This window comes from Notechis scutatus, chromosome 2 (assembly GCF_049901735.1).
Source record: "Notechis scutatus isolate UNSWTSFEM ecotype Mainland chromosome 2, rNotScu1.2, whole genome shotgun sequence".
NCBI classification, from domain to species: domain Eukaryota; kingdom Metazoa; phylum Chordata; class Lepidosauria; order Squamata; family Elapidae; genus Notechis; species Notechis scutatus.
This window is the reverse complement of record NC_142010.1, coordinates 115437636-115456958: the sequence shown is the minus strand read 5'-3', so window position 1 is coordinate 115456958 and position 19323 is coordinate 115437636. Positions and strand designations below refer to the sequence as shown.

At 41.6% G+C, this 19323-nt stretch overlaps 1 protein-coding gene across 3 annotated transcripts in view; it reads left to right on the top strand.

Annotated features, from left to right (window-relative positions):
• GCGR (glucagon receptor) overlaps positions 1 to 19095 on the top strand; it is a 39348-nt gene extending 20253 nt beyond the window's left edge. For all 3 annotated transcript variants that reach the window (XM_087953959.1, XM_026667310.2, XM_087953958.1), the window contains exons 2-14: positions 5908 to 6049; positions 6140 to 6248; positions 6859 to 6966; positions 7729 to 7844; positions 7974 to 8080; positions 8732 to 8885; positions 10915 to 11074; positions 12342 to 12402; positions 12656 to 12725; positions 15581 to 15669; positions 16152 to 16290; positions 16400 to 16441; positions 16922 to 19095. In XM_087953959.1, the coding sequence (XP_087810085.1) occupies positions 5996 to 6049; positions 6140 to 6248; positions 6859 to 6966; positions 7729 to 7844; positions 7974 to 8080; positions 8732 to 8885; positions 10915 to 11074; positions 12342 to 12402; positions 12656 to 12725; positions 15581 to 15669; positions 16152 to 16290; positions 16400 to 16441; positions 16922 to 17221 (1509 nt within the window). In that variant the 5' untranslated portion in view covers positions 5908 to 5995 and the 3' untranslated portion in view covers positions 17222 to 19095. The remainder of the gene's footprint in view (positions 1 to 5907; positions 6050 to 6139; positions 6249 to 6858; positions 6967 to 7728; positions 7845 to 7973; positions 8081 to 8731; positions 8886 to 10914; positions 11075 to 12341; positions 12403 to 12655; positions 12726 to 15580; positions 15670 to 16151; positions 16291 to 16399; positions 16442 to 16921) is intronic.
• The last annotated feature ends 228 nt before the right edge of the window (positions 19096 to 19323 follow it).

Here is a 19323-nt window from a genome sequence, read left to right as displayed (position 1 = left end):
TTATGGAGAATCTGTTTTCAGTGGAATTTTCCAGCGTTTATGGAGTAATGCAGGGTTGTTGTTTTTCCTTCCTTGAGCGTCCTTTCCCATTTTAATTGATAAGCAAAAAGTAATTGTAGTTTTACAATTGCATTTTATAATCTTGCAAGATAGATTGAACTTTGATAACATGAGTTTTCCTTTCCTAACCCCGCTATGCTCATTTCATGAATCAGTAAATTTGGGTGCTGCAGAGGAATCAGTTTTAGGAAGTCCTTGATACTTTCTTCCCGGGGGGCCAGGGTCATTAGCCTGCACAACAGGGTCATTAGTCATTAGAGCACGTTCACCAAGCATGGAGAAGAGAGGCCACTCCAGCAGGGAGAACACATTTCCAATTATTGTGGTTGAGCTGAGCACAATCAACGGGTGTGTCTTCCTTTCCCTCTTCCCAAGGCAGACTCCAAAAACCATTAGGAGGGCCTGAGCAGTAATACAGCTTGGGTTAGACTACTTGGATGTGTCTGGTACAAAGAAACTGGCTTCTGTCCAGAAAATCCCTGCCCAACAGGACTGAGCTGGAGCAGGAAGAGGCCCTTTCAGTTCAGGGACTGGGCCAGGAAAGTAGCATGTCCAGCTGGGCTAAGGGACATCAAGAAGCACAAACTGAATTATTTCTAGGAAGGGCAGATTTAGAGCAAGGGTTTTCTTTTGCTGGAAGAATCTGCAGCTCCCAGGATAGCGTGTGACTGGGATTCCTTAGAGGGTACTTCTCTGCCAGCAAATACAGTAAAAAAAAAAAAAAAACACCTCTTCCAGTGGAAAGCTAATGCAGAATAAAATTAGGCTGTCCTCCCAATGCATGCATATACCAATATCTCTGCAAATTCCAGCAACCCCAAAGGCTCTTAAATTCTCCTGGGTGTGGAATTTGAGACCATCTCCAGATGTTGCAAGGTGTTGAAAAAGGGCTTCTTCTTCTTCTTCCTTCACAACAAGGAAATCTGCATTAAAGTTTGATAGGGGTACCAAAGGGGCAGTTTCCAGTAGTGAAGGGAGTGGCTCTTTCTTATCATTTTGGCTTTGGACTGGAGATATAATTGCCAGAGGGGGGAATTTGCCTGGGCCGAGGAACCTGAGCCAAGGTGAGCAGGGGCTGTACAGGCTCTATCCAATTAAGGGACACATGTATTTGTCTATCTTATTTTAATATGGAGAAAGCTCATCCCAACAGAATGGACAGCTCTCAATGCTGCTAGCTTCCTCCAGCCTCTCTGATTAATGAGCTTTCTAGCTCTCAGGCAGCAGCAGTTAGACGCTATTCAGAGGAAACATGATTTTTTCCCAAGGATAAGAAAAATTAATTTGACGAATAAATAAATAAAAAATAAAGTACTGGGAGCAGGATAGAACAGGGGGTAGGGGTGGTATTTTTGCTGTGGATTTAATGGAGAATTTTAAAGTACACTGTGAAGACAGAGAGCTGGACACAAACTACCCAGTCCTGATCCGTAAGACTCTGGTCCTGCCTTCAGTGTGTTGTATTTAGATGTAGAGCATCAAATCAGGGAGTTCAAGGCTTTATTTCCAAGGCTGAGCCCAGCAGGGCAGACTTCATCTAGAGAAGATATTGACAGTATATCCAGAAATTCAGTAATAAATATATCAAAATATTAGGGCTTATTTTAGGCCAATAAATGCTATTTTTTTTCTGTTTGTAGTGCATCATTCTTTTCTGGCAAAATCATAGTCATCCCTTTTTCTGTTGCCTCCCAGCTAAAAAAAAACCTCAATCATTTTGTGACCTTTGTTGGCCTAATTAAAATGGGACCCTAATAAACATGTTGTACGTAGACACCCAGAGCTGCCTTGGCCGAAATGGGTAACTGTAGAAATTTGTTAAATAAGTAAATAATATGGACTTTTCAACTCCTTCACTTGCTATCTCGGTCTTAGAAGCACCACGCAGAGATCTTCTGCACATTATGTAGCCCATGGAGGAGGGCTAGTTACTTATAAAACACCTCAGAGGCATGCATGTTTCCCTGCAGCTCATCAGAGGAAGCTTCTTTCATGAAGACATGAAAATTAGAAACAGCTTGATCAAAGTCACTTGTGGACCCGGGAGAAGAAGGAAACAGTGTGGCATTACATGGTAGAAAGGCAGGTATCCCATGCCACGTCCAAACTAGAGAAGACAATAAATTTATGTCAATGCATCCCTAAACACTTTGCTCTATTATTGTAATGGAAGTTCTGAAACAAGGAAGCAAAACTCAAGGCTTTACGTCTATTTGGCTCCATGAAGCTTTTAGCTAATAATACCAAACGTTAAAATCTGACTATCCTCCACTTGTGAATCTATTTATCTCTTTTTTTTAAAAAAAGTATTCCACAGTAACTTTATCTTAATCCTCAAGAATCACTTTTCACAGCTCTTTAAATAATCGTTTCACTCACCTGCCACAAATGTTTACATGCATTACTATATTCTTTATATAACATGTGCTTATACGCATTTGTATGATGCAGGCCTGTGTTACATTCCTAAAAAAATATTCTTGCACAACACTGTGTAGTTGTTAAAAGTGTTACCTAGTTGAAGTGGAATTTCCTTATTCCTGTGAAAATGGAGTAGGGGACACATGTTAATTATGAAACACTCCAAAGTAGAGAGACAGCCAAAAAGAAAATAACCAAGTGCCATGTTCTACCCTCTAATTGTTTTTCCCTGGGAAAAACAACCAATTCTGATATGCATATTTCTACATAATGTGGAAAGCCCTTGATTTAAACCTCATCTTGGATAATACTGATCTAATATCCTGGACTCTGCAAAAAATTTGGAGGATGTTATATATGCAGTGCTCTGATTTTCAACAAACAGTTCTCAGTAATCATTAAATAGAAGGACTATTTTTAGTTACTAAAACCGACAACTAATTCACACATCATCTCCCTCCTAATCCATGGGTCTAAAATCTCCACAGCTCTTTTTGTTTGACACAATTATGTCTTACTTTCACCCTAGTTGCAAAAGTGGATTGTAATGAACAATAACGTTCTCAAAATCAAATTGAATCAAACTTTATTATGGTCATAAACCAGCATAAGGAATGGGAAGGTAATATAATTAATACAAGAAGGTGTACGAGCAAAAAGGTTGTGAAAAGTGTAGGAGGCATAAAAGATGACATCAAAAAGAAAATAAACTAAATATTCAGAAGCGGCTATTCCATTAAATGTTCTGTGGTGCCAGACCTTATAGCTGAGTGCTAATGGGGAGCCAGAAGTCATTGCTCTGCTGCCCAGAGCCTAACAAGATTGCATGCTGTGCTTGGATTGATGCCTGAAAGCAGCAGGCAGTTTATCCATAGAATATTATATATCACACCAAAGCACACAAGAATAGAAAGCCCTTGTTTTCAAAGAGGAAAAGCTGAGCCTGCGGTGCAACTACTGAGAAGGCTCTGGCATCTTCTAATCAAATGCAGACCGGCCATAGAGCATGGCCTTCAATTTTAAATCACTTTGGGTTCAAGCTGAAGAGGGCAAAAAGAAAAATAGAAAGCATATGTAGGAGGAAAAAAAATGTAAAACATCAGCAAATCAGTAGCTTTCATGTGTGGAAGAGAAAAATGCATCAAGGTATAGACAGTATTGCATTACAGACTCAAAGGGTTTGTGCTTTGGAAGTTGGTTTGTGAAACGGCCACGCAGGTATTCACACACAGAATGCTCAGGTCAAACCGTTGAGTTAGACTTTCTACGGCTGAAAAAAATTGTATTTATGCATTGCCATTTAATCATATCAGAGAAGGCCCAGTTATTTCTATAGTGACTGAAGGATCACCAAGTGCTCTGGATTTACACTATTCTTGCCTGTATCAGTGGGTGCTGGTTTCACTATAGGTTCAAATTATTGTGACTCACTTAGTGGATTCATTGTGATCAATAGTGATCTACAAATGCCTTAAATTAATTTACTGGATGAGTACGTTGTTTCCATGAGCTGTGAAGGGGAAGGAGCAAGAATTATTAGTCACAGGTACTCCTTTTCTTACTAAAACCGAACTGGATTAATCACATCCTGACAATTTTGGAAAGGTGCTGTTGCCTTCTAGGACAAGGGGATGTTTTGCGTGCTCCCAGCTTTCTGCTTGTCCTTTTCCATCTCTCAGAGAATACTGGAGAATGGGAAATTCTGGTGTCTGGCAGGAAGTTGCTTCCTCCAAGGCACCAACTCTAAGCCAAGGGCTTTTTGCTTCACGGGGTAAGTGGAGCAGCCCCCTCTTAATCCAAGCAGAGCTCTGGCAGTATCTGGTGCCAAAAGTTTGGCCTGTTGTTGCAAGGTACCCAGCAAAGAATAGCTTGTTTGTCTGGAGCACTGCAGTCCCATTCAGAAGCCCTTTAACCAGATTAGAGAAGGATTGAAGGCATTAGTTCATGAGTGTCTTGGAGTTTATTCTGGATGAACACAGGGCATTGCCCAACAGCCCATGGGAACCCAGCATAGCTTTCCAGCCAGGAAGTCTGATTCTGGGCACATGGGGGATTTTGTCAGCCACGGGAAGGGGGCTCTTGGGTTAGGAGACAACAAGGCCTGAAAAGCCAGGGATCCCTGGAGGGTGTTAATGATTAACTGCCTTTTGAGTCCTGACTGGACCGTGCCAGGAGCTGTAAACAAGCCAGAGCAGTGCTGGCACATTCTCCCTCATCCCTCCCTATATTCTTGGACAGGGACTGGGGGGAAGGGGGGGTGGGGGAGAGATACCAGCTGAATCAGGAGGAGAGAGAGTAGCTGCTTCTGGCTTGAATGCAAGGCCTGTCAGTGGGATGGAATGCAGAGAACAGTGTCCACGAGATCAGGCCATCCAGTCCCCTGTGCTCAGCAGACCTCAGCCCCTCCGTCTTGGTAGCCCAAGGAACATAACCTTGCTTTCCCATGCACGCTGTTACGTTTGACCTTACTAACATGCATGGACGCACTCACATGGGCTTTGGGTGTCATCCTCTTATTGCTAGCGTACCCAGAGATTGCATAGCTATACTACCCTCTGCTGGTTCCCCCAAGCAGCACAGTTCCTGTATATCCCTCACATAACTTCCTTTTTAATCCCCAGACCTGTCTCTAATGCATTTTATTTTCTATGCCCTCTGTCCATAGACAGAGAATTTACCATGCACACATCACACAACTAACTTACCGTCCAGAGCACTGCAATTCTTCCACTCCCTGGCAAGGGGAATGTGTCAGTCAATACTGCAGGCCAAGGTGCCTTTCCAGGAAAATGAGGTGGCCGTCCTGGTTCCAGATGTGCTTTTAGTCATGGGGTCCATTGCTGGATCCTCTGTAAAGAAAACTTCCAGCTTTATTTGTTTATATGTACTCTTTTACTTGGCTGCACATTATTCTTTGGCAAACGTGCGCTCGTCTGTGAGTGAGGTATGTAAGTCTCTGCAAGGCGAGACCACACTATGGTTCTGAGGCAACATAGTCCTTGTGCTCGCAACTCTAAGCACTCCGCGGTGGAACCAAATCCAGCTCAGAAATAACTCCCCTTCCCCCAACGGGCTCCAATTGCAATGGCTGGCATCCGAAGCAGCCCCCTAAGTTGGGTGTCCTCCACTCCCTCTGGCTCCAGTGTGGGAGGCCCCAGCACCAACCAGAGAGAGTCAAAACACTAGTAAGTCCTTAATATCTAACCTGGGAGGAGGCTCAGCAGCCATGTTTATTCCTGACAGGTTCCTTTCAATCCATGATTTGCTGGCACTAGACTGACTATCTGGATGTAGCCCAGCAAACCCTGTCTCCGCCTGCGTCATCAACCTTGGAGACACGCTCCTGAAGCTTGGAACTAACACTTGAGCAGCGAGGAGCATGCAAGCATAAGTAACTTTGCTTTCCCCCTTCCTATTTCTTTGCAGGACACTTGATAAAACAGCAGTAGGACATCTTGTAGGATACCAACAGCTCCAGGAGCATCCCTGTGCAGTTTTGCAGCCCTCCAGAGGGATGTCCCAGTCACACCTTCTCGGAATCCTACTTGCACTGGTGCTCTGCCTTCAGGTAAGGATTCCTCCTTCTTTTCTGGCTGTTTCAGATCAAATACACAAACATCAAGCAGGCCAGTCCACCTTTTTTTTTTCTTTTCCTCAGGGAGCTTCTGCCCAGGTTATGGAATATGTATATGAATATGTATATGAAAGCTGGAAGGCCTACAGTGAAGAATGTCATCGCAATATGAGCCTTTGGCCACCATCTACTGGTGAGACAAGGTCCCCCTGGAGATTGACTATCAGTGACAATTTATCTGAACAAGGACAGTGAAATAGGGGCAAGCATTGACAGTTTGTCAGAGTGTTTACTGATTTTCTTCCAGCTTATTCTGTTAGAATCATATGCTTTTGAAAGCTGGGATCCTATGCTTTTTTATAACATCCTGAAAACTATTATGCAAGAATTTTGAAAACTGGAAGAATGGGGAAAGACATCCTAGAAATAGTATAATGCAACTTAACAGACTACTTTTTCCTTGAGAGTGATGCATTCATGAATGTACAGACACACACAAATGGTTTCAAGGCTGAGTTTTATGAATGAAGTACAAGGCAGGAACTACTAGGCAAGCATATAGGTTTCACACATGAATAAAGCAGGGGGAATGATCTCACAGATATATCTTCAGTACAGCTTATTTGAGTCAAGTCTAGTGAAATCCCCCAAAGAGTTTATTGGATAAAATATTTTAGGTCCACAAGATAGATGCAAGACAAAAGATATAATCATGGAAATAGAATAAAATATAAAAATAAGGGGAAAAAACCCCCATACATATAATTGCTGTACCCATCTTTGTATTTTCTTCTCTTCTCTAGACTTGGTTTGTAACCGAACCTTTGATAAGTATTCATGCTGGCCTGATGCACAACTCAACAGCACTGTCAACGTTTCCTGCCCCTGGTACCTGCCCTGGTATGATCAAGGTACAGTATTTGTACTAAGGAGATGATGGCATTGCAGCATATCTTTAGCAGGGAAAATGGACAGTGTGTATCTAGACAATGTGTGTGGTGATTATAATGTCTCAGGACTGGGGAGACCCTTTCACTTCCACCTGCAGCCAAGAAAGCTCATTGGGTAATTGAAATAAACCAACCTACTATCCTACCTTGACTAACACAGAGAGATACAATAAGAAGATATGATGTACTGTATTCTTCTATTATATAAGCCTGTAAGGTAGTAAAAAATTCAATGATATATGTCAACTTTCAGCCTTAGAGATGGCCATATATTATTCAATATGCTTACATATTGTCTATAATTCACAGTGGGGAAAATGAATGATAGATTATGCCATTATTATTTCAAAGCTCTAGAAAGTCTTTTACTGTTTTATTTATTTAGTTTTTGTTACCTATTATTTGAGATACTTCCATAAAATTTAGTAGAATTAATGTAGTTTATCAATTTTAAAATATAATTTAAATGCTTACACGCACAGTGTTTTGATTCTGAATGAAAAGAGGATCATAAAACTAATAGAAAATAAGGGAAATGGTAAGTGAATGCGTAAAAGATTAGCCTAATTTTCTGGGGAAAGGTGAAATGAAAGTCAAAGGGTGCCAGAATTTAAATTTAGAACAGACATTAGAACCAACAATGGATGATTAAAGCTCAGAACAGGTAGACATTCTCTGTGAAGTCAGATATATTTATAATAATGTTCCTCTTTATTCCTGTAGTGAAGCATGGCTATGTATTCAAGAAATGTGGTCCAGATGGACAGTGGGTGTCTGGTCCTGGAGGGAAGTCACTGCGCAATGCTGATCAATGTATGATAGACAACAAGGAAGACCAGGTTAGCAGAGATCTAATTAAGTTCTATTAATTTCTACAAGATCATCTTTTTTTGGCTTCCAATAGACAAAGGATCTGAATTGGTTTTGTGCATTCAGACGAACTCTTTTCCTCTTCTCCCTCCCCACAGGAGTGGTTTGATAGCATCTACGGAAGCTTCAGAGTGATGTACACGGTGGGCTACTCAGTGTCCCTCTGCGCTCTGCTTCTGGCCTTGGCTGTGTTGCTAGGCTTCAGGTAATTTGGAAACTGGATCGGGCCTGGAGATGGTGGGGTGGTTGGCCCTTGCAGAGTTGGAATGAGGTGGATTCCTTCATAGTGGGAGGAGAAAAGAAAGAGGAGGGGATTAGTAGAGGTCACAGGCCTACTATTAGACCTCACTCGGCATGAGCAAAAGGGGCCCTCAAGCAAAACAAGTGTGGATTGTCTTATTCTGAAATATATATTATCCTCTACTGAGGGAAGCCCTAGTCTTTAAGTCCAACCTCTAAAATTGTCTAGCTTAATCGCTACTGATTAAAACACTGATGGGGAGTTGAGATCAAGACATCTTAAAGTTGCCAAGATTGAGAAAGTCATGATTAAAAGGACATTTAACCCTAGTCCATCTCATCCCACTTTGGGCACAACTTGGGAGAAGATGCACTGGAGTAGACACACCTAGCTAGTCTGGAGAGACTGGGTTTTCTTCAGAGCTGTTAATGTGAGAGGTTTCTGCAAGGGGTTGAAGAGAATGATAAAATTTCAAAACTGATGAATGGAGTGAAGGGGCAAAAAAAAGGGAATGGGAGTAGCAGTGGCCCAGTGGGGGTGAAGTTTTGGGCAGAGAAGTGCAGCATGACCTGAGCCAGATAGACAGGCATTTTTGACACGCTCCCTGCTCTCCAGCAAGCTGCACTGCATGCGCAACTACATCCACATGAACCTCTTCGCCTCCTTCATCCTGAAGGGTGTCTCAGTGCTCACCATCGACACGCTGCTCCACACTCGCTACAGTGAGAAGGTTGATGACTACAACGTGAGCCTTTGGCAGAATGACAAGGTAACAGCACCCTCTTTTATAGTCCCTTGTTCATTTTATTTTCTCCTGTTTCCTGTTTCCAGCTACACTGTAAGGCTTCCACCCAACCAACACCCACCTGTATATGTACAGATCCAATAAACGGGTTTCTGAACATTGTGATAATGCAACCCCCTCAAGTGATAAATGAACTTATGTGACACCCCTGCCATCATGAATTAGGATGGACAAGTAATTAATATGTCTAAATAATTTATGTACATGGAATTACATGTTTTTATAAGTAGACTTGGTGGTTCCTCCGTATCACTAGAAGTTCTCAGGTTTCAAGAACCATAGGGGCCCACTGCAGGCTCACATAGTCACAATGGGGGATAAAAGCCTGGCTGAGTTTTGACAGTGCTGCTACCCCTTCAGTTTTTAAATAAATTGTGACATTCTACCTCCCCTCCACACTTCCTGAAGATCCTTGTGTGTCTCTGAGAGGTCCCAACCTCCAGTCTAAGAATCTCCATTTTATGCCCATTCTTCTGCTATTTTACAGTCTCGGCTTTTCCGTTCCCATGCCCAAACAACCAAGGACCATTGAAAAGTTTGGGGATGGTTTAGAATAACTTACGGGGAAAGAACATTTTTAGGCCAGCTGAAACTTACATTCAGTTTCTCTACCGCATAGTGCTGCATGTCATAACCTTCACATCAGGATGCTGTATTGTGTTTTACATATGTAACTGCTAAAGATAAGATCCTTGTGAAAGCTCATCCTGGAGCTAGACTTTGATTCAAAGTGAGCCATGCTATAAAATCTCCATTCAACGATTTAGTGTTTGTACTTCCTACATTTATTCAGTGAGGAACACCTGATCCTCCGGGAGATTCTGAACTACATTTCCCAGCAGCTCCTGTCAGCGATTCTGCTTTGGCAACATCTGGAAAGTCACACATTACCCATTTTGTAATCCTGGATATAGGAAATAGCATTGTTAGCTCTCTTCAAACGATTTCTATCAACTAACAACTGCAACCCACAATTCAAGGAAAGGCTGCTGATACATTGCCCAGAAAGCTCTGAACCTTGTAAAAGTGACAAAAGAGTGTTTCATCCGTTTCTTTTTTCCTCCAAGACTCCCCCAGGCTGCCCCACTGCTAGTTTTTAACCATAAGCCAATGTTCCTCAGTCTTAGTGACTTTAAGATGTGTGGACTTCAACCCCAAGATCTAAGACCACCCCCATCCACATAGACAGGCAAGCCACCACCAGAATATAAACTGACAGCACTCCTTACTAGCACTGATGATGTTATGTAGTTAGGATAATGAAATGCCTGCAAGAAAACAAGCAAGCTCAGGCGGCTATGGAGATTCTCAAGCACTGATGAAGTTTCTTGGACGAGAAGCGAAACGTCTTCAAAGAAAAATCAGAAAGTCCAGTTACCTCTTGAAAAAGCACCTTTGGAACAACTATGTCCTGGATGACTGAGAATCTCCATAGACGTTTAGTGATTCGCTTTGGCAGAACTGAAGAAACTTCTTAGATGAGAAGCGAAACGTCTTCAAAGAAAAATGGGAAAGTCCAGTTGCCTCTTGAAAAAGCATCTGGGACAAGCAAGCTCAGAGTGCACCAAGGACCCCTAACTTCAAGATTTCCCAGCCCACATGTATGAAGTCCATACATTATAAAATTTCCAAGGTTGAGAAACTCTGCCTTCAGAGTCTGCCACAAGAGCTACTTGGCTTGGACAAAAATGCTTCCCAACCCAGAAACCTGTCATTTACAGCAACATTTTATTTTTATTTTATTTATTTTGATTTGTCAATCGCTTACAAGATAATAGATATAAGTAAAAACATAGTTATGAATACATGGATACATATAAGAAAAATAAAAATATATATATAAAAGAAACAATAGGACAGGGACGGTAGGCACGTTGGTGTACTTATGCATGCCCACTACAGACCTCTTAGGAAAGGGGTGAGGTCAATAGTAGAGAGTTTAAGGTTAAAGTTTTAGGGATTATCCTTCTTCCTGACTCCTTCCTTTCTCCAGGTAGCAGCAGGGTGCCAGGCAGCCACAGTGTTTATGCAGTATGGTATTGTGGCCAACTATTGCTGGCTGCTCGTCGAGGGGATTTATCTGTACAACTTGCTGGTGTTGACTGTCTTCTCTGAACGCAGCTATTTCACCCTCTATCTCTGCATTGGCTGGGGTGAGTACAGGATGGGGAGTTGAGTGTTTGGCATAGAGCGAGTGCAACAGTTAGGATTATGAGAATAGCCAGGCTGTATGGATTTATGGACCCAGACTGCTCCTTTGGTTCCACTGGCAATTAGGTTTAGATCCAGCGGTATCTTCCTCAGGACAAACGAAGAGGGGCGGTGGTTTCTATTGATAATAACAACTGCAGTCAGTAACCTCCAGAAGTTCACACATTGCCTTCTCATTGCAGTCTCCCACTTACCATTTCCCACACTGTTCAGGAGGGTCCAGTTACTCTCCAGAACACCTCTTCTGAGGAAAGGAAGCATTGTGGAAAATCTCTTCCTGTGTCTTCTTTTTGTGGGAATGTCCTGTGTTCTGTCCATGTGGAGTCTCTGGATCCAAGGCTGAATGTGTTTTTGTAGGTTCAGTTCAGCTCAGCCCTCTTACCTGCAAGTGGGAAAGATGCTGTCATTCTGCTCTGTAAATGAAAAATTGGTGCTCTTTGCAAGCTTTCCAAAATATCAAGAAGTTTAGTTGTGTAGCAGAGGTGTTTTAAAAACAATTGAATAAGTATTGCTTGATTTAAAAAAATGCATATATTTGAATCATCGACATCCTACCTGAAATTCTAACTTTTGTTCCTGTCCTTCTAAGTCTCATCTAAATAGCTTGTGCTTTTACAATGCTATCCCTCTTTATTGACCATGTCAACTGTGACTAAGAAGAATTGGAGTTCTGTGATACTTGGAGAACCTTACATTGCCCACATCTGATTTGAAGCATATATAATGAGCAAGTCAGGAAAAGTTAGATGGTCTCAATAAAAACAGAATCTGAGAAACATGAGAACAAATTAGTTGTGATCCCAATCGTACAAGCAGAAATTCTGCATTGGCTTTTAACTTGTTAATTGCCTGCATGAAGGCCTAACTCAGATCAGAGATTAGGACTTGAAGGTTATGACCCCTGCAGATCAGGATTAGGACTTGAAGGTTAGGGAGTTTGATCACTATGTACCTATAGAGGCCCCAATCCAAATGTTATTTGTACTGGGACAATTGCCATTGAAACGGATAAGTATCTGTGACTTCAACAAACTGAATGAGAAAACCTAAAAGTTTGACAACTTGCCTCCCTCACATCTATATTTTAGGAATTACAGGCGATATATATTGGGTGGAATCTAGAATATTAACTCCTTCTGCACTGACTTTTTGGCTGTGTTGAAAAGATGATCATTTCTTGCATAAATCTGTTCCCCTTTTTCCTTCCAGGAGCCCCAGTCCTCTTCATTGTGCCATGGGTGGTGGTCAAATATCTTTACGAAAATATTCAGTAAGTTGCAAAAAAAAAAAAAGCCACAAAAATGCAGTATCGCACATGTAGATGGTGCACAAGCTGGCTACGGTTTTTCTGTAGCCCCAGTATTACCAGGTGCTTTAGGAAGTGCCACTCACATGAGATTTGGAAATGTATGGTCAAGGAAATCGTACCATACAATATATGAGCAGCAGGAAAGATTGCTGAAGAATAAGAATATGTTCCCATTTTCTTTCTTTCTTTCTTTCTTTCTTCATCCCTCCCCCAGTTGTTGGAGTACCAATAATAACATGGGCTTCTGGTGGATCCTGCGTTTCCCTGTATTCTTAGCCATTTTGGTAAGCCCCCCTTTTTTTCTTTTCTTTGTTGAAACCTTGGGAGCTAAATGCTCTGTTCAAAACTGCATTATTTTCTTGTTTTCAGCTGTGTTCTTTATATGTTCTTTTAACCAATTAAGGGCAGCAGTGGGGGGGACTGTGTACAATATTTACCTGTGAGCTGTGAAGATGTTTCATTTTTCCCTCCTGTCTTTAGTTACATTTTAAAAAATTATGCATCTCAGGATGGCTTCCAATAATCAATCAATCAACAAATAGAGTTAGATTAATTTTATTGTCACTTTGAATGTATACTAATCGGCATATATTAAAATGAAATTTTGTTGCATACAGCTCTCAAAGGATTACCACCTCCAATATACACAACATAAACATGACAAAATAAATACTGATAGATACAAAATTATGCATATACCCACATGTATTATATGACACGGAGAAACAACACAGTCTAGTTCGGATGTAATACAGTATTGTGAAGCTCAAATCACTGCTTATTACAAATAAATAGCTGAAATTTCAAATATTCCCCCCCCCAAAAAAACAAAAAACAAAACCCAGTTTAGGCCTTCAAAAAATTGTGTTATATTCTAAAACTCTTCTTTCAGGATAGAAAAAAAGCCCGTTTAAAAGATGTCCCCATCTTGTGCTGTAATTGCGCTAAGGGAGGGGATAGATGAGCCACAGCCTGCCAAATGCATGTGACCCACATTGACCTCAATGGATAGGCACATAAAGAAGGAAACATAAGGGGTATGCTGATGGAATGAACCTCCTGGCCCATCTGTAGGTAGTCCTCCACTTACAGCCGTTCATTTAGCAACCGTTCAAAGTTACAACAGTACTGAAAAAAAGTGACTGGCAACTGGACCTCCTGCTTGTAATTGTCAGGGGCAGTAGGCTGCCATTTGTAAACCACTCAGAGTGCCATAAACTAAAGCACTTATGTAAGTCTAAATGCTATCGTTACTGCTACAATGACCTTTACAAGATCTCCACAATCATGTAATCACGATTCCAGCACTTGGCAACCATCATCTATTTACTCTGGTTGCAGCATCATGGGATCACCATTTGTGATCTTCCCAGCCAGCTTCCAACCAGTGAAGTCAATGAGGCCAGATTTGCTTACTGACTGCATAGTTCACTTTCGCAACTGGAGTGATTTGCTTAACAACCGTCATAAAATTAGGCGCAACTCATTCAACTCATTGCCTTGCTTAGCAATGGAAATTCAGGTCCTACTGGTAGTTGTGGTCATAAGTTGAGGACTATCTTTAGTCCTGCAGTTACTTTTCACAGACTTTTCTGCAAAAAGAAAGCTCCGTGGTTTTGCAGCAGATGGCCTTCCAAGGGAACCACACGGCCATCAAGCCTTTGATCCCATGACTTCCATAAATTGGTCCAATCCTTATTTGAAACCAACCCAGCTGATAGCCAGCTGCCCACCTCAGAACTGAATTGGCTGAGTTCCTCCTGCCAGCAGAGTGATATGCATAAAGTGACCCCTGGGGGTTCCCCTCCATTTATACATTGTATACTGGATTCGTGGGTTTTATTCTATCCATTTTGATCATATGGTCTTCAAATGTTCAGATTGCAATCAAGTTGATTTTTGTACTGAGCAGACTTTTTCTCATTTTATTTTCTGTGTATAATAATAATGCCCAGTGTACATATAAGCATGTATATTTGGAAATGGGGTGGGGGAATAACTTGATCCCAATTGTTTACTTGTAAAGGGAATATAACTAGGGCTGTATAACACTTTGGATTAGAATGGAACAATGCATTGCAGGGGAATAGATGAACCTTTTTTGGGAATCACACAACTGCCCTCCAGAAGTGGTATTCAGCCAGTTCGGACCGGTTCTGGTGTACCAGTATCGGAAATTTTTGACTAGTTTTAGAGAACTGGCAAATACCACCTCTGACTGGCCCCGCTCACCTGCACCTGCTGTTACCTCTCCTATATTCCCTTGTTTTTTAGCTCAGCTGATTCACGTGGCAGAGTGGATTGCCGCACCTCAGCTGAGCTAAGAAACAGCTCAGTTCACCAGCGTTTGGACAGAAGTTGGTCTTTGAGCCCGGCACGCCTGTGCGTGTATAGAGCCACTCGTAGAACTGGTAGGAAAACATTTGGAAACCCACCATGTTGCCCTCCATAACTGCAATGTGATCCTGCAAAAAGATACAATAGTTTAAGATATTTTGATTTAAGAGGCTAGCAGCTGGTATTACATGAGCAGCTCTGCATACTCCAAAAGGCTGAAACTGAAACCAATTAGGAAACATAGTCCTGCGATCCTGGAACTATACTGTGGTCTGAGCACCAGGTCCTCGTCCACATTTGAGTGACCACTTATGTGAAGCAGCTGAAGATTTTGACTTGTCTGATGTGATAACTTAACAAGAGTTATTATTTTATAAGTGCCACACTAGCACACAACTTATTTTTGAAAAAATACCAGAGGTTCTCCTGGAAGGAACATACATTTTCTTGTGAGTTGCAGAATCAAGTGTTTCTATAGCACTTTTCTTAAATGCTTATGTCCCAACATATGATTAATAAAAGACTTCTCTGCCTGACAGCGTGTCAGTCTGTCTACCTATGAACGGTCAGTGAAATATTTTCTCTAGGAAATCTTACAGCACTAATTAAGGATAGAAATGATCAGTATCAGGACAGAAGCTACAAAACAGTCATTGTAAATTTGGGAAGAGTGAGAAAATAAATCAAAACTATGACACTATTTAAGAATCCTCTAGATCTTTACTACGCATGGTTCTCTGGTCAACTCATGCAATGCTATCCCTTCCTGCCACTCAGTCACTCTGCTTTTTCTTTCTTTCAGATTAATTTCTTCATTTTCATCCGTATAATTCAGATCTTGGTCTCTAAGCTCCGTGCCCACCAGATGCGATACACAGACTACAAGTTTCGGTACTGGCTCTTGGTATTTCTCTCTTGAAAAAAGAACATTTTTTTCACCCTCCCTATTATATCTTTGGCTTTCTAGGTCAGGGCAATTCCTTCTGCTGGGTAGGGTTTGGAGTCTGCACCATGAACTATATGTTTCTAAAATAGCTATCATATACATTAAGACTATAGCCCTTGCCAACTTTTGGTTGACTGCCCATAAAAGTTTACTCTGAGTGTAAACTTGCATGTAAAAATGTTTAATGTGACAAAAAGAAGAAACTATTAAATGAATGGGAAGCGATCTCAGTAACGATACTAAATTCACATCATGTCAAATTCAAATTCCGTTTTGAATCTGCATAGTTTCTGGGAGTGCAATCCCTGAAGCACTTCAATAAGACCGAATGTAGTGCTTGTCTCCACCGCAAACAATGATGCGCCTCTTTCCTACATATCTGTTTTTCCTTACGATGATGAACCCTAATCACCTGCTGTTCATTTAGGCTGGCGAAATCAACCCTGACTCTGATTCCCTTGCTGGGCATCCATGAGATGGTTTTTGCCTTTGTTATTGATGAGCAAGCCCAGGGCACTCTGCGCTTTGTCAAGCTCTTCTTCGACCTCTTTCTTGGCTCTTTTCAGGTGAGACACAAGAACTGTACTAATATATGGGCTCTTCCATATCTTCCATATAATTTTATTATTGGAAATTATTATTACAATGTTGGTAACTACCCTTCTGTATCCCTAGGGAATGCTTGTGGCCATTCTCTACTGCTTTGTGAACAAAGAGGTGAGTCTTAAACAAAGAAATATGGGACCCAGGCTTTGCCCCTTGTGGCTAAATTATGAGCGGTCCAGAATTTCACGCTGCAATCATTTGAATGATGGTGGAGCTAAGTACAATGTCCTTTTGAGTTTCAGTGGTCTACTCATCAAGAAGCAATTAAGGGCAGCTATAACTATAGTTTTCAGTTCACACATCCATATGTGGTTGTATCACAGAACTGGTATTTTAGTTGCCAAATCTAACATACTGTTTGGATTTAAAATGTTACTTGTAGTTGTAGATGCCTTATACTGTACATCAAATTATCTGAAGTCATTTTTTTCATTGGCAAGAGCCAGCATCCTTTTCCCCCTTTTACACTTCCATACTCTGTCCTATGCTGGAAATAGAGGTGTAGGGTTGTACAAGGAAATCAGGATGCTACAAATAATGGTACCAAAAGGGCAACAAAGCCAACTTTTTTGTGGTGTGTCCTCCCTATAGGTACAGTCAGAACTCACCAAAAAATGGTCACGCTGGAAACTTGGTCGGGACATAGAAGAAGAGTATAAACACACATACAGCAACACCCCCAACGCCCGTAACGGGAGGAGCAGCAGCACCTGCGAGAAGCACAAACTGGTTGGCAAATACGTCAATGGTCTCAGCTGCAGCCAAGCAACTATACATACTAGCACGCAGTATTTGGAGAGGACCCGCTGCAGCATCAGTGAAAATCCAGTTGTGCATGAACTACCTCCTTGCTATGAATTTCCTGGCATGAGGGGAGAGAGCAACATCTAAAGTCGTCCAGTCCATTGCCTCCAGCAGATTGGGCCCATCGATTCTTTTCTCATCAGACAGCCGTATTGCAACGCAAGGATGACACAGCTGAGAGTCCAGGAGACACTGTGTGGGATGTGTGATTGGAAACTGACCAATGGACTGAAATCTCAGTGTCTGGTTGTGTCCTCTCTGAGATAGGGAGGCATATCCTGATGAGACTCCTGTCCTCCTCCTCGTCTGCATTCATAGTATTCCATGGATTAACTCCATTGTAGGTGAGCGGAAAGGAACAAGTCAGTGATAGCCCAGGTATGGGTCTGGGGAGAGTTATAGGCTAACGGTGGGAGATGACATTAAGTGGATTTTGGATGGAAAGAGAATCTGTACAGTAGCTAGGACATCTGAAAGTCTACAGTTTAGACATTGCACCTTGATTGGTGCTGATCAAACTGAGAATCTCAGAAACTTTCCTAGCTCTGTTTTTATGAAGAACAAGCTGAAAATGCATCAGCAGTATTTGCTAAAAGATAAACAAATGGAGCAGAAGGGGCTGTGCAATTTTTTAAAGATTAGTCATAAGGGAGTGTATTCAGAATTACTGCCTATTCCCTAACATGCTATATCCTGATGGAAAATTCTGCCAAAAAGGTCTTGGAAACCAAGTCATCAGCAAAGCATGCAAAGTTATATAATTGTTCAGTATGGCTAAATATTTTATTTCCGAGTTTAGTTATTGCAGAATTTGGGTTTGAGCACAAGAGCTCCAAAATCCTTCTTGAAAATCTTTTTGCCTCTGGAGTGGTAGCGCCTTAGGAATAAGGACCATGCTTCTTGAAAAAGATATGGTATTCAACAGAGGTGGTCTCCATCTGTAGAATTAGGGGCATAATTTGTCCTCCTGAGCATCTGGGTGATTTCAGGAAGTCACTTAGTAACGCTGTAATGTCCCTCTTTCTAACTGGACGTTAGAAATGAGAATTAGAGGATTCTGGGCAGCAAAATGCTGTTATCCTACACTTAACCACAACCACAATCCAAAACAGCCTGAACATAAATTTGGCCATTTTGCTGTCAGCTGCTCACTTGGGTTATCAGGTAATTTGCACATTGTTTTGTGGTAGGTGACAGTATGGTACCCAAAGTGTTGCCTGTGATCTTAAGTAGGCAGCATCTGATGATATTATTGATCATCTTTATGGCTGTGCCATTACATCTGTGCTGTGGAAACACTTATTCCATTTGTTCCCAGGATGACTCTGCCCTGAATGATTCTGTAAATTGATTTTTTGCTGAGGGCTGCCTCCGTGTCTGTGATGTCAGTGCCAATGTTCCGGAGATCAAACCCTCAATAAACGGTGTTATGTGTCTTGGCAACTTGGACAGTTTCTCCTGATGCACATCACAGCTCATCTTACTTAAGGACTGGGCTACACAACAGTTACTAACATGGACAGGAACAGCTGTCCTGCACTAGTCACATTAACCTTCATAGGAAAGTTATGTGACAGGTTTAAATTAGAACCATTGCAACAGACAGGTAATTATTGCCCTCTATGATTATGCAATGGCTCCTTCAAAGCCTAAGATTCTGTCTCCCCAGAATAGGCATGGAAGAATTCCTCTGGCATTTCCAGGGGCATTGAAACATTTCGATCCAGATAACCCTAAGAAGAAGCACAGAGATTCTCGAAGTTAGTCATGGAGCACTGCATCATAGTCTGCCTGTCTGTCTTTCTTCTTTTTAAAATTGGTATGTGCACAAAAAAAATGTTGCTTCTGATCATGAACAGCCACAGAATAACTTCATGCATGCCCATCCTTATGATCCCTTAAAAATCCTTCGATTGTAACACAATATGAATAAAACAGACATTCCTGAAGCTGAGCTGCCACAACTCACCAGTCTATTTAATGACTTTGTGCTTGGGGGAAAACCAGCTCAGGTTGTTAGTTTAAGGTTCAGTGTGTTGTGCGAATCTACAGAATTGGGATAATTCCATAAATTGTAACTAACTTGACCATGGCTGCATGTGTTGTATGAATTCAAGACTTCAAATGTGACCTCAAATTTTCCATCACCTACTTCCAATGATTCTCACCTGCGTTTTTTCCTGTATTCC